This window comes from Chinchilla lanigera, unplaced genomic scaffold (assembly GCF_000276665.1).
Source record: "Chinchilla lanigera isolate Chin_1 unplaced genomic scaffold, ChiLan1.0 scaffold00100, whole genome shotgun sequence".
Lineage (NCBI taxonomy): Eukaryota > Metazoa > Chordata > Mammalia > Rodentia > Chinchillidae > Chinchilla > Chinchilla lanigera.
Window position 1 is genome coordinate 2199396 of NW_004955501.1, and position 27812 is coordinate 2227207.

The 27812-nt window shown below is 34.1% G+C and overlaps 1 protein-coding gene across 1 annotated transcript in view; it reads left to right on the forward strand.

The window, feature by feature from the left end:
- The window catches only part of Stag1 (stromal antigen 1), a gene marked incomplete in the record, with an annotated part of 394726 nt that overhangs the window by 128782 nt on the left and 238132 nt on the right, over positions 1–27812 (forward strand). The window contains 1 exon segment of the mRNA XM_013505748.1: positions 18944–19108. Within this exon segment, the coding sequence (XP_013361202.1) occupies positions 18944–19108 (165 nt within the window).

The following is a 27812-nucleotide window of genomic DNA, read 5'->3' on the forward strand; positions in this document are numbered from 1 at the left end:
AAAGCCAGTATTGTCATGAGATTCAATAAGGAAAAAACAACAAAAGGAGAACTATAGTTCTGTAGACTGAAGTTCTTGCTAAACAAATACAAAAATTCTGTGATAAAATTCTTGGAAATTGAATTTAGTAACACATCAAAAAGATCATACACCACGAGGAAGTTGATTTTCTGCCAGGGATGCAAGGCTAGTTCACCATTTCAAAAACAAAATACAGCACATAAATAAAGAATAAAAGTCACATGGTTATCTTAGTAGGTGAAGAGGAACCTTTGATAAAACTCAACATAGCTTCATGATCAAAACTGCATATAAAATCTGTATAAGAGAAGCCAATATCTTACTGAATGGAGATAATGTAAAAGCACTTTCTTTAAGGAACAAGACAAGGATGTTCAATCTCATCACTGGTATTTAATACAATATTTCAAATTTTTCTTGAGGAAGAAGTAATAGGAATACGAATAGAAAAGGGAGTAGTCTAATTATTCTTGTCCATAGATGGTGTGACTCAGTCCTAACAAAACCCTTACAAACTAGCAAATCAACAAAGGACTCTTAACACTGATAAACAGATTCAACAAATTAGCAGGATACAAAATAGACATACAAAAATGAGTAGCTTTCCTGTACAGCAATAATAAGCTAACAAAGAAATCGAGAAAACAATATCATCCAAGTTGCCTCAAACCACCCCCTCCACAGTGGAAGAAAAAAAACAAATTTCAAAACCCTACTTAAGAATACAACCTAACCAAGGAGGTAAAAAAAAAAACCTCTACAGTGAAAATAATACAACACTGAAAAAAAAAAATAAAGACCCTAGAAGATGGAAACACCTTCTATGTTCATGGACAGAGATAATTAATACTATTGTTTAAATGACCATACTACCAAAAGTGATCCAACAGATTGAGTGCAGTTCCCATGAGAATACCAGTAACATTCTTCACACAACTAGATTTTTAAAAATTGTAAAATTCATATGGAAGCACAGATTCCTAAATAGCTAAAGGAGTCCTGAACAAAATAGTGCTGGAGGGATTACAATATTTGATATTTTAAAAATTAATTTTATTGTTACATTTTAGATACACATAATGAACACATTCATCACAGGGAATATATACCTGTATATAATACATCTTGATTCTTCTTTTTTCCCCAACCGTTTTCACTCCCTTCAACTCCTTTTCACCCTCCTTATTTACAAAAACATGTTTCCATTTTTAAAATTTTTTTCCCTTCATATCCCTCAACCCTCTTCCTTGTTTCATTTCCCATTTCAACCAATACATATTATACGTTTTGGTCCATGTTTAACCTTTTGGTTTCTCATACCACAGAAACAATGAAAGATTTAAACATGTGTCTGATTTATTTCACTTTAAGTGTATGGTCACAAGGTGCATCCATTTACCTAGAAATGTGTCAAGTTTATCCTTCTTTCTAGCAGAGTAGTACTCCATTGTATAAAAATAGCCGCATCTTCTTTATTCATTCATCCATTGATGGGCATTTGGGGTGTTCCAACATTTTGCTATTATAGATTGTACTGCTATAAACACGGATGTGTATATTATTGCCATGGTGTGATACTTTTCATTCTTTTGGGAAGATATCAAGAAGGGGAATAACCTAAGTCAAATGGAACCTTGGTAATTTATATGTATGTGTAATCAGTCCATTTCTTCTGTGTTTTCATCTACAAAATACATATTCTCAAAGTTGGTATTTAGATCTTTTGGGTATTTGCAGCATCTGTTGTGATCTCTCCCTGTTTATTCCTGTTTGCACAGATTTGAGTCTTTTGAGTCTTTTCTTCTGATAAGGTTGGCTGAGTGTTTGTTTTTACTAACTTCTTGAAAGAACCAACTCTGATTCATTATTTCTTTGTACTGTTTTCTTAAACTCAATTGCATCAATTTCTGCTCTGATTTTTATAATTTCTGCCATCATATATGCTTTGGGTTTCACTTGCTGTACTTTTTCTAGAAGCTTGAGGTTCAACATTAGGTTGTTTGTCTGAGCTTGCTGTTTTTCTTATATGAGAATTCGCAGGTAGATACAGTATTTCCGTTGTAGGACTGCTTTCATTGTGTCCCATGAATTCCACTACGTCATATTAGCATTATAGTTTATTTGTGGAAACTGTCAATGTTCTCTTTTAATTTTGTCTGTGCCCCGTTGATTGTTTAGGAGGGTGCTATTTAATTTTCATGTATGTATACAGTTTTTGTTTCTTTTGCTATTGATTTCCAAATTTATTGCACTATGGTCTGATGAATGTTCTGTGTGTACCTGAACAGAATATGTATTCTGATATTGTCAGGTAGAACACTCTGCAGACATCTAGTCAGTCCATTTGTTTAGAGGTTTGGTTCAATTCTATTATTTCTTTGTTGGTTTTTTGTCTGTTTGTGTCTAGAGTATTGAGTTCTCCCATTAGAGTTGTATTAGTGCTTATTTGATTTTTCATGTCTGTTAGTATTTGTTTTATATAGTTGAGTGCACTAATATTTGTTGCATATATATTTATGATTGGTATCTCTTCTTCTTGGATTGTTCCCTTTACAAGGATGTAGTGAACTTCTTTGTCTCTCTTGATCCAGTCTTGATTTGAAGTCTATTTTGTCGGCAGGTAGTATAGCTGTCCCTACTTTTTTTCTGGGTTCTTGTCACATGGAGTATTGTTTTCCATCTTTTGACTTTGTGCATTTCTTTTTGAATTAAATGTGTTTCTATTATGTAGCATACTTGTTTTTGCTTCTTGATCCATTCTACCTGTCTGCTTTTTTTGATTTGTGAGTTGAGACCATTAACACTGATCGTTACAACTGATACGAATTGCTTTTTCCTTGTCATAACATTTTCCTGTTGTATGTTCCCATATTTCCCCTCCTCTGTTTAATTGTTTGTCTTGCCTGGTGGATTCATTCTGTTGGGGTTCGTGGAGTTTTAGTCCTTATTATCTCTTTCTAGAATATCCTTAAGAATGTTTTGGAGTGCTGGTTTGGTGTTTGTTAATTTCCTCAGTTCTTTGTCGTGGAAGTTGCGGTAGATAGGGGTTTTGCAAGGGGAACAATACAATGTAGGACACATATTTTATTAGATTATTTTATGATAGTCACCCAAAGAATCATAAAAAGAGGGTACAGGAAATCTGTCCATACCCTAAAGGCACAAGAATCCAGCTGAGGGCCTAGATCCCATGGTATATCCTGCATGAGTCCAGCTAAAGACCTAGAGCCCATAACAATGCTTCCCATGAGTCCAACTGCAGGTGTAGAGCCCATGACAAGGTCTCATGCAGGCCTGTTTCACGGATCTATGCTGCGAAGGCCCAAAGGTCAGTAGTGGAAGCTAGAAAGTCTGTGCCAGCGGGATGAAGGATTTGTGCTAGCAGGCTGAGGGATCTGTGCTGGAGCCAGGAAAGAATGCTCAAATTAAGAACCAGAGCTCCCCCAAAAGGTACCACAGCTATCCTCAGTGACAGTGAGATCCTGAGCTCCTCTGGTGATGAGAACAGCTGTGCTTCTATCATAAAGCTAGCATAACAAGCTTCTTGAGCAGTGCACCATTTTCCCCTCTGGAGCCAGGAAGCGATGCTCAAAGTGAAGGACCAGAGTTCCCCCAAAGTCAGTCGTAGCCATTGTCAGCAACAACAAGGTCCCAAGCTTCCCTGATGAGAACAGCCAAGTTCATCAGGAAAGCCAGCATGACATGGTCCACCAGTACAATAGCCCAGGAGAACCAGCAGCTCCCTAACAGCTTCCCAACAGCTTCTAAACTTCTTCCTCTCTGGTTCTGCCTCTTATTTGGTGAGCTACAATCCTCAGGCAGGCCTCTCACACCTAGCACCATGCTGGTTCAGTTCAGCTGTGTGTTACAAGTTGACCACCAGTTGTCAGTCTACCACAGAAGTATCTTATTTCTCCATCAATTCTGAATGATAGTTTTGTGGGGTATATCAATCAGGGTTGGAAGTTTTCTTTTAAGGCTTGAAATACTTCACTCCAAGCTCTCCTTGACTTGCAGATTTGTGTTGAGAAGTCCGCTGTGAATATGATGGGCTTTGTTTATACGTTATTTGTTTCTTTTCTCTTAACAGCTTGCAGGACTCTTTCATAAACATGTAAAAGTTTTACTAGACTGGGCATGTGGCTCTGTGATAGTGAGCTTGCCTAGCATGTTCCAAGCCCAGGGACTGATTCCCAGGAAGGGGAAGGGGTAGAGACTCTACAAGTTACATCTACAAATTAAATTGGTTTTTTTCCTACTGTTGTATTCAAAGAAGAGAATGAAAGAAGGGAAAGAGGAAGGAAGGGAAATGGGAAGAACAGGGAAGATGAAGAAAAAGGGAGGAAGGGTGGAAGGTGGGGAGAAGGAAAGAGAGAAAGAAAAGATGCTCCCACATTGCAGATACTTATTAAATATTCACTGAATGAATGAAAACTGAAACAGATCATTCACCTTCATATTGCCAAAATTTTTTCCAAAGGGGTTACACAAATTTGTACTTCTACTAGTTTCTGTTCCATTCTTTATTCTTTGTATTGTCAGACCTTTTGAGGTCTCTGGTAGTGCGCTGTGATCGTATAGTGGTTAGTATTCTGCATTGGGTCAGATCTTAACGTTCCTCAGTATGATGGCTATAAAACAGTATTTTATTGTTTCACCCAAAATCTTCCTAAGTTTTTCCTTAGTAGCCTCTTGAGTTTATTTTTACCTTAAATTAACTGGTGGGGTTTTTTTGGTCTTTTTGAGACAGGGTCTAGCTTCGCAATTTAGGCTGGCCTTGAGCTTACTTTGTAGCCCTGATCCTCCTGCCTCAGCCTCACGAGTGCTGTGATTACAGGTGTGTACCGCCACACCTGGCTGGATATCTGTTCGAATCTGTTAGGGGTTCTGTTTCCTTTCTATGTTAGGAAAACGCTCTCTCTTTTTTTTTTTAAATCTGTTTCTAATCTAGATTCATTCACCATGTCCTTTGTTATTATCATCATCCCTTTCGTTATCTTAGAAATTATTTGTGACTGGGTTTTTTCTACAGCCTCATTCATCTACTTTGTTACTTCTGTTATTAACCTTTCAGTGAGTTAAAGTGGGTGTCTTTTGAATTATTCTACCTTACTTCCCCCTGGGTTTGCCTTGACAGTTGGATGTTTGGAATTGCATCTTGATTCTGTGTCTTGTCTTTTTCCTTTTGTTCAAGTTTAGTTAAGTTTAGTTTGGTTTCTGTGTTGATGTTTTTATATTGCTTATGGTAGGTCTCTTTATTGCTGGTATCAAGAACCTCTTAGGAAGTGACTACTTTTCAGAAATGCCTTCCAGGTGTACCTTGCTTTTGGCTTTTGAGTCTGTTAGAAGACCTTACCTCTTGAATTTATTGGTGATGAGAAGTTGGTATCTATTTGGCCTAGGCCCTGGTTCTTTCACTCTGACCTATAGTATTGTTTATGACCATTAGGCTGTCTCTGTTTTGGCATATAAGGAAGAACAACTAATTACATCAGCAGTGTCACTTGGCTAAAGTAGTACAATCAGTAATAAGAATAACATGAAACACAGCCTAGAAAATGAGAGTAACTATTAATTTGCTACCTTTAACCTTAGATTTTTTAGTTATATAACAAAGTCTAAAAGAGACAAATTATATGCAGTAAATATCCCCTTGATAGGTTTGTTTTACTCTTAGTAGAGAAAAATTAAAAGGTACAAGAAGAAAAAATAAGGAAATAGAAGAAGAGGAAGAGATTAGAAGCAAGGCTGAATGGTAAAGACAGATTGTACAAGCTTTGGAAAAGTGGTAAAGAAAACAGGAGGGAAAGAAACAAAAACAAGAACAGGAAAACAAAAGACTAGAAATAATTTCCATACTCATATAAAGAGTAAACAGTTCACAGGAAATAATTTCCATACTCATATAAAGAATAAACGTCACAAAAAAAGGAATAAAAGCCAAAGAAAGGAAAGGAAAAACAGTGTCCACTTTAGGTTGTATCACTGTGTCACCAGTAATCAAAGGGGGCACACAGGACCTAGGTCTGTGTTGGTTGCAGCAAGCTTGCAGTAGAATTATTGTGGGGTGGTGGACATTCTTAGCAAGGCTGAGCTTTGAAGTCCACTGACATTCAGTCTGCTTTGTGGTTTCTGGTTGTGAGGCCTGAGTTGTTCAGCCCATAATACTCTTGGCTTGCTTGAAGTTGGCTCTTATGATTTCTCATTTTGACAGTAGGACCTCTGAGATGGAGCCAACCCACTGCTGCTGTGAGTCTTGGGTTCAGTTTGCTCTTTTCCTGAATGGTGACTGGGAAATTAGTCTCTCCCATGGACTTATATATATGTATACAGCTATAACTGTGGTACATTTTAAAGGCAGATATTGTACGACTTCCATGAACATGGCAGATTGGTGTGCAGCAGCAAATCAGCCTCTCCAAGACTTGAAGTCCAGACACTGTTTCATACCACAAGCTAGGATTCAGGGGAAAGTGCTGTTTGGCACCTCCCACTTCTGTATTTAGGTCCCTCTCTACACTCTCCCTGTAAGCTTCAGTTCTAGCTTCATTTCCTTGCTAGGTCCTGGGGATCACTTCCCCTTTTCTTCTCTCCTCCATGTTGCTATATCCCAGAGTCTGGACTTGAAGTCTTGGAGAGGCTGATATGCTGCTGCTCACCCATCTGCCATGTTCACAGAAGTCGTACAATAATCTGATTTTAAAATATACTACAGAGCCATAATATTAAGAAAAGTATCATATTGGCGTGGAAACAGTCATGTAGATAAGTGGTATACAATGGAGGACCTAGATGTATATGTATACACCTATGGCCAGCTGATTCTCAGAGGAACTAAAAAGACACATTGGAAGAAAGCCTTTGGACAAAATGATGCTGTGAAAATTGGATATTCAGATGTCAGAGGTTCAATGTGGACCATTGTTTCTCACCCTGAATAAACTCATCTCAAAAAGGATCAAAGGATCTCACCCTGAATAAACTCATCTCAAAAAGGATCTAAGACCTAAATGTAAGACCTTAAATATTTCAGGCCGGCAGAAAAGTAATGAAAAGGAAAGCACTATAATATATTGACATAGGCAGAGGTTTAAATAAGACTTCATAGTCTAAATAAGACTTCAAAAGCAAGAATTGACAAATGTGGTTGCATCATATTAAAAAGCAAATGAAACAGCTAACATAAGAGTCAATCTACAGAAGAGGAGAAAATCTTTGCCAGCCATTCATCTGGTAGAAGACTCATGTCTAGAATATATAAAACACTCAAAGAATTTATGCCAACTAACAAACAAGCAATCCTGTCAATAAATGTGTAAGCGCTCTGAACAGACACTTCTCAAAAGAAGTGGAAATGGCCAATAAAGATATGGAAAAAAAAATGCTCAACATCTTTAGCCATAAGAAAATGAAAGTGAGGAATGCACTCAGTTTTGGTTTTATCAGTCTCATGATTGTTATTAAAATAAAACAAAACAAATACTTGCAAGAATACAGGGTAAACACAACCCATATATAATGTTAGAAATACACATCAGCACAGCCACTATGGAAAGCAGTTTGGAGGTTCCTCAGGAATCTGAAAGTACTATGGGATCCTGCTATATCACTCCTAGATATTTAACCAAAGGAAATGAAGTTAGCAGGCATAAGTTACATGTACCTGCATACTTATGTTTATTGAGTCATTATTCACAATACTGAAGCTATCCAGTCAACCCAGGTGCCATAAACCAATGAATGGATAAAAAATCATGGCATATATACACTGAAGTCTTATTTAGCCACAAAGAAGATTGAAATTTTGTCATTTACGGGAAAATAGATGGAACTAAAAGTCATTGTTTTAAGCAGAATATGCCAGAGACAGACAAGTATCTCATATTCTCCCTCTTTTGTAGAATTTAGAATTTAAGAGGGAAGGAGAGACATTAAGAGAATAGAAGGACTACTCCGGAGGAATGTAACGGGGTGAAACATTGAGGAGAAAGGGAAAAGTAAGAGAGGACAGCTGGGAGGGTGGTTATGACTGAAGCACATGTATGCAAATGGCACACTAACATCCATTAATATGCATCGTTGAACAGAACATAAACTGTATATAACTGCAAAAATACTGTTACTGTCATGGTTAAATGCCAAGTGAAGAGCTGACCACTGTACTCATATACAAAACAGTTGATTTATATACCTTAGGCAAGTGTATAAATACAGTAAAAACTATATATCACATCCTTTTAATACCTGTCATCAAAAAGAATAAACCTAGATGCACATCTTAAGCAAAAATGCAGGTTTTAAGAAATATCTCAACTACTGTTAAATTTGCAGTTCATGTTTCATTTGTTCATTTTTTCAGCATTTATTTAGGGAAAGCACACAGAAAAGATTAACAGCGTAACCTGGAATCAAAATCTCATTTTGAATGTGACTTTGCAATTTCTTAATAAGCCTGTTCATACAATTGTAGTACTTTTTCTTATAAATTCATCTGTATATAATGAAGATAAGGATATGCAATTGGCCCTCTAAGGATTTGAAATTGGTGAATTGAAAATATTTGAGAACAATATAAATAAAAAAATATAGCATACCAACTTTCAATGTTGCATCTATATTATATTATTATACATAATCTAGAGATTATTTGAGGTGCACAGTACAGGAAAATATTCTTAGATTATATACAAATACTATACCATATAAGGGACTATAACACTTGCAGGAACTGAAATCTTTCTGTGATACTGAGGATTGACTGTCAATCACCTCCAGGGCTCTAGGAAAGCCTTCTTTTGCTCTTTCTACTCTGTTTTTGTTGTTGTTTTTTTTCCCCTAGAAGTATCTACTATTTTGACTTGTACAACGTTCTGTATTTTTTGAACTACTTACAAATGGATTTGTAATATATTTTGTCTAATTTCATTCATTCATGGTTATGTGTGTAGGAAGATATGTTATTTACATAATCAGTAGACACAGTGGAATGCTGCTTTATACTTCCGTTTATGTAGTCATTCTGTTGTTTATGTGCATTGGTTTTCAGTTATTATACCTTGGGTTACTTTGAACATTTCTGTACAAGTCTTTTTAGGAGTATTAATAAATGTTTCTTTTGTGTATGTGTGTGTGTGTGTGTGTATATATATATATATATATATATATATATATATATATATATATATGAGTAGAATTAGATTGATTGGATGTATGTGTGAATATAATGTGAGTACAGGTAAACATTTTCCCAAAAAATGGTGTATCAGTTTGTATCTTGTCAGACTATAAAAGAGTCTATTTGTTCCACATTATACCAGCACTTGATTTTGTCAGTCATTTGTATTTTAGCCTTTTGGATGGGTATATGTTAGTATCTGATTTTTGGTTTTAGTTGTATTTTCTGATGATGACACTGAACCACTTTTACAACCATCTTTAAGTTTTTTTAATTTTCTAGTTTTAGTTTTTTTCTCGTTTCTCTAAAACCTTTACATTCTTAGTTAAAATTCCAGCAGTATGTTTTTAAAAATTAATTATTCTAAAGTGTATACAGGAAAACAAATTGTGTAAAAGAGTTAAAGAGTTAAAGCTATGGTAACAAAAGGAAATCGGTATTTACACAATGGCAGATCTGTGGGATAGAAATAGAGTCCAGGGACAACTGATTTATGATAAAAGCTCCACTTTAATTTAATGAGCAATAGGAAAAGATGATGGAGTTATTGCTTTCATATGTTAAAGAATAAAGTGTTCTTTTATAGATTGTGCTTTTTGTGTTTTAAGAAATTTTTGTCAATCTCAAGGTCACCATGAATTTCCTTTATACTTTACTGCATGTGTTTCTAGATCCAATTTAAGTTATTTTGTATATGGTGGGATGTAGGTTTTTGAGCCATTTGAAATAAGTTACAGATATCATGACTCATGATCCCTATGTATGTAAGTGTATATTTTCTAAGAAACTTACGTAAATATTACATAATTATCAAAACGAGGCAGTTTGAGTTCTGTGAGCCATTAGTGAATAAATAGTTGGACTCCAAATTTGCCAGTTGTTTCAGTAATGTTTTTATAACTGTTTTTCCAGCCTAGTATCCAGCCACACACAAACCAGTATATTTATTTGTGATGTGGTTAATTACTCTTAATTTGCAGTAGTTTTTCATCCATTCTAATTTTTATCATCTTGACCTTTGTGAAAATTAGACTAGGACATTTGTCTAATGATTCTACATTTGTATTTATTTTTTCATGATTAGATTCTGATTGTACATATTTGGTTTTAGATAGATAGATAGATAGATAGATAGATAAAATCCATCACCTATTGCAGGAGTTACACTCCACAGACCCCTGAGATAGGTGAAAACCCGCGAAGTAGCAGCATTATATTTATTTTATTATTTATATATATTTTAATGCTTTATAAAGCCTTCCCACACTCCTATAAACCTTTCCCACTCTCTTTATTAGCCTTTCCCACACTCTTATAAATACTTCATATGCTATTAAACACTTTCTACACGCTTAAACCTACATAATTTTAACAACATGTAAAATTCTATATGTGTACTCAATGTGAAGTGAACAAGGAGAGATGCTGAATGTATGGGCACAGTGTGGGAGAGCAAACAGACAGATGCTATGGTCACTGAGCCAATCAGCACCCAGGATACAGAACACAGTGCTCTGGTTGGTTGCCTTCCATTCCATCAACCAGTAGTGTGCCATGTACAGTCTCACCCTGGCAAACTTGCTCAAGTGGTAGTGGTGTACTGCATTTCCATGGTATACAGTTTGGTATTCATCCACTGATGAAATACATACTGTATTTTGTTTTGATTTAATATTCTTTTAATATATTTGCATTAACATTTTTTGTAGTTTTTATATTGTTTTAAATTTTTTAGGCAAAATAATTAAAATCATAAATATTGTATAAATACCTATATACTGCAAAATTCCTCAATATAACAAAAACTCCACAATACAGAATTAGATTTTAAAAAAAAAAAAACTCACTATACAGTAAAGCCACAATAAGTGAACCGTGATATATTGAGGGATGACTGCATATATATTTTATTTACCACTTGGTCTTAAATATAAATTTCAAAAGATAGACTAAATGAGACTATGTAAGAATTCATACAAAACTCGATATGCACAGTCAGTTAAGACAGATAACCACTTGTCATGAATTGAACAGTAATTTCTTATGTAAATAATATATGGGGAAATGAATCAAGCTGTTGATGTTCCACCAGGAAAACTTTTAGGATCAGGTAGCATTTAGAGGTCTGTTCTGAGCTGGATCTATGCTGGAGTTAGCATGTGGATAATCTGATAGCCTGTTGTAGCATTCTGACCTAATCTGCACTTATTAATAAACTTTAGTCCTGTGGTTAACTGTTAATGAGAAACCAGGACTCTGCTACCACAGAAATTGGGTTACTAGCTTGGTTACTAAGGCTTGGGAAATTAAGGGATGGATCATTGCTTGAGCTGGCAAATTAGAAGCAAGTTTAAAATGGAACTTTATTAATTTCTTTCATTCAGGAGCATCACTAGATTCTTGTCCAGGAATAAAACTATTTTTGCAGGTGGCAAAAAAATTAAGTAAAATAAAGAACAGAGCCTGGCAGATCAAAAGTTATTAAATAATTCTATATGCTTTAGTATGTTTTGAAATAGCTATTCCTTCTTTCCTCCCTCTTCTTCTACATGATGCTCATGTTAAAAGGAGGTCTTACACATGCTACGTAAATTATCTAGACTGATCTACACAGTGCAAAAGGATTTTTTGTTGTTGCACAGGGGATCAAACTCATGGGCAAACATCATAGACAAGTGTTCTGCAACTGAACTACATGCCTAGCCCTTATGATTCTCATTTTAAAATCCACTCTACCCCCAAACTCCAGACATGTGATTTTAGTGGGATAAGTACAAGTAAGTATTTCTGAGAATTATTAGGACTTAAAACTATACATGTAAAGTATATGCTAACGATTTCATGTAGTCTTTCATGTTACGATTTTGTCTATTCCTAACTATATTAGGGAAAATTTCCCTGAACATCAGTTATTTTAGTTCTTTTTTTTTTTTGTTTCATTATTGTGCATTACTTTTCAGATACGTAATAGGAAAATTACCCTTATTGTAGTATAGTTAAGATACGTTAGTAAATAGGACTTACATAGATCAAATGGATTTTTAATTTCCTTTCCTGCTTTGTAACTAATGCTAAAAAGCCTCACAGATATGATGATTAGTGTATGTTTTTACCTTTTAATTATGGACTTTAATTCATTCTGTAGATAAACTGTATATGTCATATGTGCTTTGATGTATTTTTATGTGACACATTCCTGAAACACAAAGGTTTATTTATTGCAACATTATTTGTAATAACAAAATATTGGAAAGAAAATAAATGTCAATAGGTTAATGGATGAGTAGAATGTACATTATTCAGTACAACACAGCACCTTTCAAGAAAGCATCAAAGCTGAGCATAATTATGCATGTCTATAATCCTACCACTCAGAAGGCTGAGGCAGGAGGATCACCAGTAGTTGAAGGCCAGCTTGAACTACATAGCGAGACTCTGCTCAAAAAAAGAAACATTTTCTAGGTACTTGTAGATTCAGTACAAAATACATTGATAATAAACATAAAATACCCCCAAAACTACACCATAAGCCTACTAGAATTAATATCAAAATTCAGTAGCATAGCAAGATACAAAGACAACACTGAAAAATCAGTAGTGTTCTTGTATACCAATAATAAACTCATTGATAGAGAAATTAGGGAAACAACACTTTTCACAATAGCATCAAGAAACATGCAATACTTAGGAATTAACCTAACCACAGCAGTAAGAGAGCTGTACAATGAAAACTATGGTACTCTAGAAAAGGAAATGGAAGAGTGTATCAGAAAATGGAAAGATATCCTTGTTCCTGGATAGGCAGAACCAGTGTAGTCAAAATGACCATACTTCCAAAACTGGTCTACAGACTTAATAGAATCACAGTCAAAATCAAAATAACAATAGCATTCCTCACAGAACTAGATATGGAACCAGGAGACACCTAGAAAGGAAAAGCAATCCTGGTCAACAAGGGCAAGGCAGTGGGATCATAATCCTAGACTTTAAGTTACACTACAAAGCCACAGTGATAAAAACAGCATGGTATTAGCAAACAGACCTGTGGATCAGTGGAACAGAATAGAAAATGCAGAAACACCTTCAGGCACACCCAACTACCTTATCTTTGAGAAAGTGGCCAAATAATTTTGTTGGAGGAATGATAACCTCTTTAACAAGTGGTGATGGAAAAACTGGCTGTTCACCTGCGGAAGATTAAACCTAAACTCATATCTCACCATGCACTAAAGTCAAAATGCATCGAAGATCTGAACATTAGAAGAGAAACACAAGGTTAAAGGCAAAATAGGCAAAACTCTTGAAAGGTGTAAGTAAAGACTTTCTGAACATAACCCCAGTTGCACAAGAAATAATATTAAGAATAAATAAATGGGATCATGTGAAGTTAAACGCTTCCACACAATAAAGGAGCAGAGTAAAGAGATAACCTACAGAATGGGAAAAAACTACCAGCTAATCCTCTTGCAGAAAATTTGCAGCTAATCCTCTTCCATGAATATCTGGAATATATAAAGAACTCAAAAAAATTATACTCCCAAATTTAAACATCCAGTTTTAAAAATGGGCATCTGAGTGAATAGTCACTTCAGATGAAGAAGTACGGATGGCCAGTATATACATGAGAAAATGTTCAGCATCTCTGACCATGAGAGAACTGCAGATTAAAACAACATGGAGATTCCATCTCACTACAGAAAGAATGGCCATCATCAAGAAATTAAACAGTAACAAGTGCTGTCAAGGCTACAGGGAAAAAAGAACTCTTCTTCATTGTCGGTGGGAGTGTAAATGGATACAGCCACTATAGAGATTCTTCATAAACTAAAACTTAGCCTTTTAGGTGTCTTACCAAAATGTTTAAGGTCATCATATTACAGTGATGCATGCATATTCATGTTTATAGCTGCACAATTTAAAATAGCTAAATCTTGGAAACAGTCATTATGCTTATCAGATGAGGAAACTTTTTATTTACTGCAGAGTACTAGTCTGTCATAAAGAAGGTTAAAGGTGAGGTATTTTTAAAAAATGGGTGCACCTTGAGACCATAAAGTTAAGTGAAGTAAATCAGAGAAACAATTTAAATATCGCATGGTTTCTCTTACATTTGCCTTTTATTAATAGCAAACTAAAAGATAGCTAATAGGAAGTGGGGAGATCTCAAATGGGAAGGAAAATGAGATGGAGGGGGAAAGAAGGAAGGGAAAAGGGATTTTTTTAAAAGAATTGAAAAAATGGAAACAGCTTTTGCAAATGAGAAAAAAGTAGGAACTGGAGGGAACAAGGAGGCATGGGAGGTGAAGAGGACAGAAAAAAAAAAGAATTAAAATGTCTTATGTGTGTGTACAAACTCTCCATGATAAGTGTACTACTGTAAACAAGTACTAATAAAAAAATATAAAAATAAGATAAAGTACCAACTCCACACAAGAAATGTAAACATGATGTACTGCAAACATGTACCCCTCTCAGAAAAAGAGGTGAGGAGGGTGGGAGAGAGGGATGGAAAAGGGCTAAGAAAAGGAATTCAGATGTGTTATGTAGATGTACCAACTTCTCACAGGGAATGTAAACATTGGGTACTTTACAGTGCACTAATAAAGTATTATATTAATAGATTGATAGTGAAAATAGAATGTTGCAGAACTACTCAAAAATAACAGAAAGCAATAGATGCATGGGTATACATGTTTCTATATGTTTAAATGTTTCTGGAAGGGCATATAAGAGATTACTGATGTTTGCTCTTAGTAAAAGAAGTTTCTGGCATGAAGACAAGGCTGGGAAACAAATTTCTATTTTATAGGTTTTATCACTTTTTCAAATGTGGAGATGATTACATTTCCAGTCAGTAAAGAAAAATAACATTTTTGAGCATATATTCTTCACGCCCATTCTGCTGGGAAGATAATTATTACTTTATAAAGTGAGTAATGATTAAATACTTGTTATAAGGGACAATAATCTCCAAATTACATACATTAAAGAATTATGTTTTTGAACAATATTAAATAGATGAATATGCAGAATTATAACCTGTGAGGATGGACCTGGTATATATAATTGAATAGGTAATATTGATAGCCTTACTTGCTATACAGGACTTTGGACTTTAACTTAATGAGAAACATTGTAGGTCAGATACGAAATAAGGATATGATGGAATTAGTTTTATATTGTAAACATTACTGTGATTTTAGTATTAGAATAGGGTGGCACTGTTTCAAAAGAAATACTCTCAGCCACATACGCAATTAAAAACTTCCTAATTAACAAGTAATGGATTTAATTTTCATATTTATGAAATTTGTATTTTGATTACACATACAAAATATAATTTCATCATATAATCAATGTAGATTTATTCATGAGATACTTATGCTATTGGAAGTTAGAGCTATTATGTTGGACGATGCAAGTAAGGGATAGGAAAATTAAGATATACTTGACAAAATTGTCATCAGTAATGTAAACAGAAAGTTTAATATAAAGCATTACTCTTTGAAATTCATTTGTCATTTAGGAATTACAAGTTAAAACAATGAGATACTATTGTATAACTATTAGAATGGCTAAAATTCCCAAACCAGGCATGAGCCATTTCCTGACAAGGATGTGAAGCAGTAGGAGATCTCATTCACTGTTTTCAGAATATGCATGTTATAGCCACATTTGAAGACAGTTTGACAATTATGTATGAAACTACCGTTTAACATTTGGAATATTAAAGCAATTGGAATATTTTAGCAGTTGTACTGCTGCATGTATACACAGCTGATAAAATCATGTTCACACAAAAACCTGTTAGTGAGTTTTATAGCAGTTTTACTTAAAATTGTTAAACGTTACTGGTCAAGATGTCTTAGGTAAATGGATAACAAAGTGTGGTACATTCATACAATGAAATATTGTTCAACAATAAGAAGAAAATATTCCATTCAGCAACTAGATGATGTAAATGAATCTTAAAAGCATATTGTTCAAGTAAAAGATGCCCATTTGTAAAGGGCACATATTGTAGGATTCCTTTGTCATGAATATCTGAGAGACAAAACTATGGTGATTATTAAAAAGAAATCAGTAAGGGGAAAGGTTGCATGGGTGAAACACTTTGAAATGAAACACTTTACTCTGATACTAGAATTGTGCATATACAGTACAGTAAATTGGTAAAACCTATAAAACTTGATTATACTAAGACCATATTTTGCCCATGTGTACTATACTGGGTATATTTTTCTTGTTCTGTCTACTTCAGTGCCTAGAATCAAAAGACACCTCAGTAGCAAGGAGCAAAGGTTAGTGTTCATATGTTCATCTCTAATGTCATTGTGTAATAAAAGGAACTAAGAATCTTTGTAATATTGGTTGATTCTAGGACTAGGGGAAGGGAATATTGAAGGTGAGCCTGGAGCATCTTATAGTAGTAGTAAGTAGCCAAATTTTAAACACAAAACAAAATAGACAACCTACACTCAATGATAGGAGTATGTCAAATGAACATAGGAGTCATGTGAAAAACCTCTCAGTAGCCTAAAATGGAGCAGTTTGAACAGTGAAATAGCACCGAATCCTAAAGTATAAAACAAATGTGGGGGAGACCGTATTTAAGTGGCTGAATAAGTGGGGAAGAATAGACAAATGTCTCATTTGGAAGTGTTCTAGTAATATATGTAATTGTACATGTAGACTGTGTGTGGTCACTTCCTTCATAAAGGCACATTTTAGAAAAGGGACTAGAAGTAACTTCACAGTGGCAGAGAAACCGAACATAGTCCTTGAACTTTGTGAAGGTCAGTGTCGAGTGATGTATCATGTTAATAGTATACACCTTTATATACTTAGGTGATTAAAATGACACTGTACTCCTCCTGTCTTCTTCCCCTAAATCTGTAATCATAGTCTAATGACAAAAACAGCAGAAAATTTGTAATGGGAAACCTTTGGGGAAATACCTCATAATTACTCCTCAGAACTGCTAAGGTCATCAAAAATCAAGAGACTCTGAGAACCTGTCACACACAAGAGGAGGTTGGGAAGATATAATGACTAAATGTAGTATGAGAGCCTAGATGAGTTCCTGGGCCTGGAAAAGGTCATCAGAAAAGAAGAAATACTTTAGTCAAGTGTGGATTCTTTAATGTACCAAATAATTAGCAAACAGGCTAATTAACAAGTATGCTATACAATATGTTAATAGGGTAAGTAGGTGTGAAGTATATGGAGATTCTCTGTGGTATCTTCATAGTTTTTTTTGTTTTTTTTTTTTTGTAAATCTAAAACTGTCCTAAGAGTAGACTATTTAAAATTTAAGCAGTTAATTCATTCTATATTGATCCACACACAAAATTGTGGATTTTTTATGAATTCAGTGCTATGCTTTATAGTGTTCCTCCCGTGCTTTCTATTTATAAAGCCTACTACTGAAGCAGATGGCAGTTTTGGTTTTTGGTTTTTGAGACAGGGTCTTGCTATGCAGTTCAAAATGGCCTTGAACTTACAGTGTAGCCCAGGTTGGTCTCCATTCAGAGTAGTCCTCCTGCCTCAACCTCCCGAGTGCTGGAATGACACGTGTGTGCCACCACACCCAGCATGAGTAGTGTTTATAAGGTCTAGTTCCAGTACCACAAAACAAGACAAGGGTGAATTTGGAGACAACAATAAATTGGTAATTCGAACAGTGTTATAATGAGAATGAATTAAATTACTCAAAGTATGTTTATTGAGAAGAGAAGATGCTTAAGGTAACCTCAAGGTAACATTAACTGGTGATATATATAGTATAGCAAGGAGAAAGGTATCTGAAAGGAAGGAAATCATGTGGTCTCTTGAAAGTTTTGAGAACTGTCTACTGCATTTTGCAACTTTGATGTCATTGGTTAGTTTGGTGAAACATTAAATGTGAATGAATGAAATTTGCATGGTTGAATACAATAACTATATATAGATCATTTTTCATAATTACCTTTGTCTCTAAAGGTAAAACATTGATAAGTGCTTGCTTGGATAAAAAACTGGGGCAGAGGATGGTGTGTTAAAGATGTAAACTTCATCAGGCAGGAATGTTCATCTGCTTTGTTTATTGCTGTATTCATCTGCTTTGTTTATTGCTTTATTTATTGCTGTATCATCTAGAATGATTCCAAATACGTTTACAGTGTATTTATTGTCTGATCAAGAAATACATGCACCTTTAGTAGGAGGAAAAGGTGAATATATAGCATTTCCAAGGAATGTTTTGAATAAGGGTTCTCTAGAAGCAGGAGAGCATTGAGGAAGGTATAAAGTAGGAAATGTCAGTAGTGGGCATGGTTAAAATGCAGACCTTGTTTTTTTTTTTTTTTTTTTAAGCATAATACTATAGTTTTCTATCTTTATTTTCATACCTTACATGTATGAACTTATGTTTGTTTATTTAAAGTATATATATATATAAATTTTTTTTTCCCCCTCCACATGGACTTGGGCCATTTTTTATGTTATTTGTTTTTGTGGATACTGGGAATTGAACTCAGGACCTCGCAGTTGCCAAGAAGGCACTGCACTGATGAGGTGTATCTCCAACCCTAAAGTATATTTTTATCACTGAAAACAGAGTGCAAAGTTGTCTCTTTTTTTGGTTTGATATTTATCTTTTATCTGTAATAATGCTGAAGAGGATCAACTATAATTCAGGATCATTTTGTATAAAGCAAAAAATAAGCTGCATTTAATGTAATTTTTCTTTATCTTTTTATTATTCAGTCTACAAATAAGAAACCTCGAAAATCTCCAGGAGAGAAGAACAGAATTGAAGCTGGCATTAGAGGAACAGGACGTGGAAGAGCTAATGGGCACCCTCAACAGAATGGTGAAGGGGAGCCTGTCACGTTATTTGAGGTGGTGAAACTAGGGAAAAGTGCAATGCAGGTAAATTTTAATAATTTTTATCTTGTGTATAATACAAGGTGGTCAGTAATGTATGTGGGAGCTGTCAGTGACTTGTTTTGATGCTTTGTATAATTAAAAAATTTTTTTTGCTGTTACTAGAAATTGAACTAATGATCTTGCCTATGCTAATAAGCATATTCCCTGTTACTGAACTACCCTTTCCCCAATTCCTATACTCTTAATTATTTTTATGTAACCAAAGATGCTTATTCTTACAGGTTTTTGTTTTGGTATGGTTTCTAAAGTGCATGAAGAAAAGCATTTTGTTTAATAGTAAGGTACACATTAGTGAAACTGTGCTAAGTAAGCTGATCAGTATATAATAGGAGATGCCCAAGAGAATTTTTATTGCCTTGGTAACAGGTTTTTACAATGTGGTTTAATATAAAAATGTATATTGCAAAATATTTGCCTAACAAATGAGCAGTCTTTTATAACTTTGTTACTCTCTTTAATCTGTTCATTTACTCAGTAAGTATCATTAGCTATTCTGTATGTGAATGATTTTATTGGCTTGTTAGCAATTTATTATAAGTATGTATCCTAATTACTGTTCCTTTTGTATGTCTTTTTTTTACTACTATGAAGTCTGTTACCATTTATGTTTGCATCTGTACATATTTTTTCATTTTAAAATACTAGGGTGGAATTATTTGGTTATAGAGTATTTTTAAATTGTATACATAAGTAGCATATTTCTTTCCAAGAGATTGAATTAGTTTACTTTTTACTGGCAGTGTGGCAGTGTGCCCACATTTCTTCATACCAGTCTAGCAATTTTTAATTCATTATGATTTTAATTTGCATTTTTGATCATCAATGATTAATAATATATTGAATTATTCCATTTAATATTTATTTGCTGATTTTAAAATTTTGTTCTTAAATTTAAGTAATGTAACAGAATTTGTTTTAAAACCAAGACAGATAATTTGTCATTGGTATATGTATTATTTAAAATCTGTGTTTGTTTTTGAAGTTCTTACTGGAATTTAGTATTTATTGCTTTTATCTTATGTTGTCTGGTTGATATGATCTTGGAATTTGTATGTTAGAATGACGTGAAATAGTGTCTGTATTCTAAGTGGTAAAGCATATACTTAGTCCAAGCAACAAATGACAATTTGTGAATTATTAGTATAATTTAAAAACAGATTGTTACCTTTAGCCATTACACTTAACAATTTTCTCATTATACTTTGATAGAAAAACTGTTTATAGAAATACTGATTCTTGACATCTACTTTATTTTGAGGTAGAAACCCACAAAAGCAGAAAAGTGAGGGAAGTGACTTAGTGTAAAACATTATTGGCTTCTCTTCAGTATTCTGTTTTTTTTATGTAAAAGTTTATTTTACCAGATTTTGGTAGATAATCATTTTAATGCATATTATATTAAAATTGAAGACCAGCTCTTACATAATTTAAACAAGATCATTTAATCACCTATATCTGAAACAAAATATTGACAATATAAGTTTTTCTCCTTTTATTCACGGTGTTCGTTCTTCATCCAAATACTCTTCCCTAAGTAAACCATATCACACTATTATTATTATCATTATCATTATTATTATTATTGTTTTGTTTTCCAGTACTGGGAATTGAACTCACGACCTCGCGCTTGCCAGCCAGGCGCTGTGCCGCTGAGCTAAATCCCCAGCCCCTCACACTATTATTCTTATAGTTAGACTTTTTGTATCAATATTTTCTAAAAGATAAGGATTAGTAGTTAGGACTCTGGAGCTTTCCATAATTTGATTTTGACCTACCTTTTCAACTTTACTTAACTCTTGAAATCTGCCCCAGCTCTTTTTTCTTTTTTATAGTTTGTTATGACTTATTAGTGATGTTATATTTTTCATACTATGTACATAAAGATTAATCTATAAATTTTTATAATTTTGTTTTTCACTCAGCAATCTGAGATATTTTTAATGCCTATGTGCTTCTGACATAGCAGGACATGACTTATTTAATAAGTGTTTACTTGGCTAGCTTCTAGTTTTATTAGAAACAGTTCTTTTTTAATGTTTTCATTTACACATTTGAAGTTAAGTGTAGCAGTTTTTCATAATATAAATTTCTGAGGGTAGTTACCTAAGCAAAGGGAATGCATGTTTAAAAAATTAAAAAGGGTTTGTCATTGATGGTAGCACAGTAGTTTGACGCTTGTTACATTCTCACTTCCTTCATAAAATAATTATGAACTATTAAAAAGATTATGAAGTGACATTGGTGAGGTTTGAAGCAAACATTTTTTTTGGTTTGTATAAAAAAAAACTACAAAATGATGACCAGTATTTGGCTTACCACAGAGAAGCAGATACTGGTAGCCAGGAATTTGCCGCTTGTCTGTTCAAAGGACTTACAGTGCTTTGTAAAGAATATAGGAATATTCTTAGGTTTATTTCATTAGCCAGTGCCTAACTTTAGTCTTCCCATTTGTAAAGAAGGCTAAAGAAACTAGTGATAACTACTACAAAGGTTTATGTTTGTTGCCCTTGATGCCCAGTTTATTCTACTGCCCATGCATTTACTAATAGAGATTCTTTAAATGCACAAAGTAATTTTAGTTTCTCTATAAGATAATTTATATCAAAACCCCACTCACAGGAAATCAAGGAATGGGTGTAGAGAGTAGACAAAAATGTGCTTATCATGATCACCCAAATTGAAATGTTTGATAACTTAATTGGTCTCAGTGTCTGAAAATGCCTAGTGATATCCTAGGAAAGGAAGTTACAAGCCCACATTATGTGATCTTGGTCTTTGACAGAGTGTTCCATGTGAGCAAAGGTAATGGCAAAAACATTAGAGGGGAAGAATGAATAATTAAATATGTTTAAAGTACTAGAAAAATGACAAAAATTTCTAACATAAAATATAGAGTAAATAAGAATCAATACGTATTAAGCACCAGTGTTGAAAGCTGAAAATAAATTGTTGAAGTACAAAAATCCAGTAAATTAGTTTTACTGAGGAAAAATGCTGTATTAGATGCCATCAAAGGGAGATTCAAGAATGGGCGTTCATTAGGTATTCACCTGAAAAGCAGAGCAGAGAGGCAAAAGAGGACAGAAAATATGAAAGAACTATTTAGAGACGTTAGTAGTGATTGGTCATTCCAGAATGTGCCAGGAGATGAGAGCAGAGGAAATAAAGAAGATACAGTTTTTGAAGAGATAATTTTTGAAAAATTTCTAGACAGATCTTAGAGTCAAAGTTTTTATCAAGAGCAAGCATGAAGAGAAAAATAATTACATAACTATAAAGATTATAGTGTAACCATAGAATAATAAGGAAATATTGAAGGGAAATCTTGAAAGATTTCACCCAGACATTTCTGATCCTGTTTTCCATGTACAGTGCAGTTAGTTTTGAAATATACAGTAAAATAAATTCAAATTGCATTGTACTTAGAAGTATAAAATGATCTTATAAATATAGAATGAAGTGTGAATATTAGTAAAAGTAATGTTAGTGAAATTTTGGGGTCAGCTAAAGTACTTTTTGAATAGCGTCTTAAGTCTGTTAATGTCAAGCGATAGCAGTAGAAACTAGCAAAAGAAAAACAGCGAACCTAATGTTATTGGGAAGAAAGGAAATGAAAAGTAGAAATGGAAACTAGAAAAGGACAGGTTAAAGAAGGTCCACTGAATCCCAGTATTTGAGGTTCAGCATAATTTAAAGACTTCGGTGTTTTATTTTAGGAATGCAAGGATAGTTTGATATTAGAGGAGAAAAACCTATATACCTGCCTGAATTAATGTAGAGTATTTTAAAATTAATTTGTTGTTCATAATAGAAAAAAATTTTTTGATGAATTTGGAACACGAGAGAATTTACTTAGCCTAATGAACATTATCTCTCCAAAATGTACGATTTATGGGCTACCTCATGCCATCCTCCCCTTCTGGATGCCCTGGCAATTCCATCCAGAGCCCTGGGCATGTTAGGCATGCACTCTGCTAGAGCTTCACCTCTTTTTTAAAATTTTATTTTCAGACATGGTCTCACTAAGTTGCCCAGACTGGTCCTGAACTTAGAATTCTGCTTTAGCCTCCCAAGTAACTGGGATTACAGGCGTGCATTGTGCCCTGTTTTACATCATGTCATTTTTGATTACGAACTATAGATGTATTCACAGGAACAAGCTTTGTCACTACTGTTCATTACTCGCTACACTGGAATATATGTCTGGCCAGTGAACTAAAACAAAAAGAAACAAAAATAAGAAAGTAATTAAATATTCAACAAAATTCTTTAACAATCACAAAGAAAGATGTATCCATATCAGTACAATTGTTTGTGTTGTAATTGTACAGGGAACTTTATAGACTCTTCTAACCTAGAGTGCTAATCAAAGTTCCATGGTAGAAAATTAACATTAAAAAGAAAACCACTAATCTTCTACTAGGCAGTAAGTTCTAGTTACTACAAGTAATGAAAACCAGTTTATTTAAGGTAAAAATAAACTCAGTAGGCTACTAAGGAAAAACGTAGTAAGATTTTGGGTGAAATAGAATAAAGTACTTGTTTTATAGCCATTACACTGAGGATTATAAGGTCTGACAACACGAAGAACAAAGAATGAAACAGAAATTAGTAGAAGTACAAATTTTTTTAACCCCTTTGGAAAAAGTTTTGGCAATATGAAGTTGAATGATCTGTTTCAATTTTCATTCATTCAGTAAATATTTAATAAGTATCTGCAATGTGGGAACCCCTTTTCTTTCTCCCTCTTCTTTCCTTCCCTTTTCTGCCCACCTTCCATCCTTCCTCCCTTTTTCTTCCTCTTCCCTGTTCTTCCCATTTCCCTTTCTTCCTCTTTCTCTTCTTTTATTCTCTTCTTTGAATACAACAGTAGGAAAAATCCAATTTAATTTGTAGAGTCTCTACCCCTTCCCCTTCCTGGGAATCAGTCCCTGGGCTTGGAACATGCTAGGCAAGCTCACTATCACAGAGCCACATGCCCAGTCTAGTAAGAGTCCTGCATTCATGGAACATAGTCTAATGGCAAGTAGATGTGATTGAGTACTTTAATAAGAGAGAAACAGAGTGATTTGAAAACTCTGAAAGTTTACTTAGGCATACCTAGAGGACAGGGTTGTGAAAGACTTGCCAGAAAGGTTAAAATTAGGACTGAGACCTAAAAATATAAACAGGAAATTCCAAGATGAAATCTATGCACTAACTATATAGGGCATAAGATGTCCTAGTAAAATGGAAGACTAGATTCTGAACATTTGAGTACTTTGACATCTTACAAAGTTAATGGTATGTTAGAAAGGAAGTAACTTGGTCATACATTCATTTTTAGAAATATCTTTCTAGGAGCAGTTTAGATAATTTGCAAGTAGAATGAGAGTAGAATCAAAAAAATTAATAAGAAGGCTTTTTTATTGATCCAGTTGTGATACAGTAAAAATTTAATTTTATAGAATACCCATTAGGATAGAAAGTGACAGATTTTATAAATATTTAGGCTATGAAATGATTCTGAAAAATAAGAAAGAGGAAAGAATCTAAGGTGCTGCCTAGTTTGACTTGGTGGTGTTTGCTGATAAAACATTTATATGAATGTAGCGTTTGAGATTGGGTTTGAGACAGTGTGGTGTTACTTAAATTGATGACACTAAATACATGTTGAAATTTGAAATGTTCAAGCTATTTATTTAACCTAATTGGTTTTTTGGTTGTCATTGAGTTAATAACTTGAATGAGTTACTGTGATTCATTGGCAGATTTTTCATTCTTTTTTTGTTTGTTTGTTTGGTTTTTTTTGTTTTTCTCCGGTACCGGGAACCAAACTCACGACCTTGCACTTGCCAGGCAGGCGCTTTTGCCGCTGAGCTAAATCCCCAGCCCAAGATTTTTCATTCTTAATGTCATCCAAAAAAGTTGAACCTTAGTTCAGTCATTCAACAAAAATGGAGAGGTGATTTCAGACCTTGATACAGGCACAAGTGATACATTATCAATTGAACATGCCTGACCCTTTATAGTTTTTCCAGTCTCTCAAAGGAAGAAATTATCCATATTGATCAAATGACCTATTAATATATGATTACAAATAGCTGATTAATGTTAAGGTGACTCTCTGGTCCTAATATACTAATAATATCAACTTGTATGAATAAGAAATTGTCAGCTGATGAATGATGTCTACCTAGAGAGTGGGACAATTTGTTTTTCTCTTTGCCTTTGACAACCAACTTTAAATGTAAAACCCATCATATCCAGTACAATTGTGAATAGATCAGTGTCTTTGAGAACATATAGTCTGATCGGCCAATCATTCTGTCTCCTACATGGAGGAAACTTTGTTCTAATGTTCTAGACCATTTTAATGACTTTGATTTCTTATACTCTCCAGCTTTATAAATGCATTAGATGTCAAATCTCTACACATGAAATGCAGTGAAATTCTTCCTGTTTCATTGGGCATGAATTTTATCCTATGAGTACATTAAACAAAATAAAAAGTAGCTAAAGGCTTATTTAAATCTCATCCATTAAGTGTTTTACATGATAGTTATATAGTAACTCTTACAGGAGATGTTTGTATTTTTAAGGCATTGTTAGAGTGGATGAAATAATTCATAATTTAAAATGTTCATTGAAAGGCTTTAGGTTTAAAAAGTATTTGCATGGCTGATAAATGTCTTCAGAAGTATAAGAAAAATTCTACTGAGGTGTTAGAGGTGAGACCAAATGTACTATTGTTTGAAATGAAATTTTAACAGATGAGTGAAAGATATTGGAAGATGGAAATATTACAATGAAGATGAGTAAAACCTTGTAGAACTAAGCAAACATAAATACTTGAGTAGAAGTAATATGACAGTATAATAAAAAATATGTCTTACAGTATAAAATATTAGGCACAAGACTTAAAATCATATAATACAGTTAAACATTTAGATTAAATTTAGCTGTGTATAAATGTGGAAAACTGAAAATAGTTGTTTTAAACAAGGTAGAAACTTATTTTTGTCATGTGAAAGATTATAGTCTTTTCTATGGGGATAAGTAGATTGTCAAATAATTGAAGTTAATACTTTATCATCATTATATACACATCACAGCTAGCAGCTATAAATTTTGATGTCTTTTAAAAATGAAATTTACATTTACAAAAAGAGAAAAGCTATTAAGGGAATACAATTTAAGGCAGCTGAATCCAGTTTCTTATTCTAAGCCCTCTGAATACAGTATCCTTCTCCCTTGTCTAATTTTCATTTCCTCTAACTCTGGTGAAGATTCTGGGCTTATTGTTGCTACTAGTAGTATGGGAAGCCATATTGCAGTCTCTATGTATCATGAACAATTCAATATACAAGGGACTGGTTGGGGAGTGCTGCTTTTTCTAGGTACTGGGCTGTTGAGGTAAACTGCTGCATTTTAGATCCTTTGTTTTTGCTTCAAAGACATGCATACATGCATGAGCAGAGCATGGTGAACCTAGGGAGTATACCATTTTGAATATTGATTGCATATACAATCCAATGTGGCAGAAAAAGTATTTGAAAACCTACCATTGCAATATTGCTTGAATGTTGGTGTCTTTTACTCAGACAGGGAAGCTGAGCAGCCAGAGACTGTTTTGTGACTACTACTGGCTTCATTCCAGATACACAGTAGTTCTATACACAGATATACAGATAGCTCACCATCTATATCAAACTGTAGCAGAACAGAAGACCCTCAATAAGATGAACATTACTACCTGTAGCTAAATTGAGGGGAAAGGTAGTGTTGAATCTTTCATTCAGGCCTGTACTTGTCTCACTGCAGTTGTGTAGAGGCCACCTGCTGTTCATGTCTATGTGGATAAGAAATTCACTCCTACTCCCTATCCCAGATCACCATAAAATATATGACAGTCATCTTCAGTGTCAACATTGTGATGATTTTTGTGCTATTGTTGCTGACATTGCTGTCACCATTTAGAGGATGTGGAGAGGTACAGAGGTAGAGATCAAGGATTGGGAATGTTGAATATGTAGCCAGTATTTAGATTTGTAGTATGGAGAACATGAAGGTGAGGTTTAGGATCAGTTTGGGATGAAACTTGATTCTTGGCTCAAGACTTTGTCTACTGTTGCCCCAAACTTCTCTTTCTCCTTGCACTTCTATCCTCCATTTCAGTACTGTGGTTTGAACCCCGAGCAGCCTTTCTTTCTACTTTAATTTGCAAACTGTTCTTGAAGAGATGTTTCTGATTTCTTCTTTGCACCCCTCCACAACAAGAAATCTGACTCTGGATTTCTTAAAGGCAGGTAGAAGAGATCTTTCGGGTTGAATTGAATGATGTCTTTGATTGTACATAAGTGAAATTGAATGATGTCTTTGTGCATAAGTTAAATTAAGATGACATCAGATGGTCATTTTAGTGTGATAGAATACTTCTTGAAGGCTTAAATGAATTTAGGTGAAAAATAGTGCTTTTATTCCTTGGGTCCCTTGGGGTATCATTAAAGGAGCTTTATGGGGGTATATATCACCCACTTTTTATTTTATTTTATTTTATTTTATTTTATTTTATTTTTTATTTTGAGACAAGGTTTTGCCAGTCATTAAGTTGCTTAGGCTGGGCTTAAACTTTCAATCCTCCTGCCCCCAAGTGCTTGGATGATAGATGTGGGCCACCATGGCCAGCTATATTTTTAAATATATA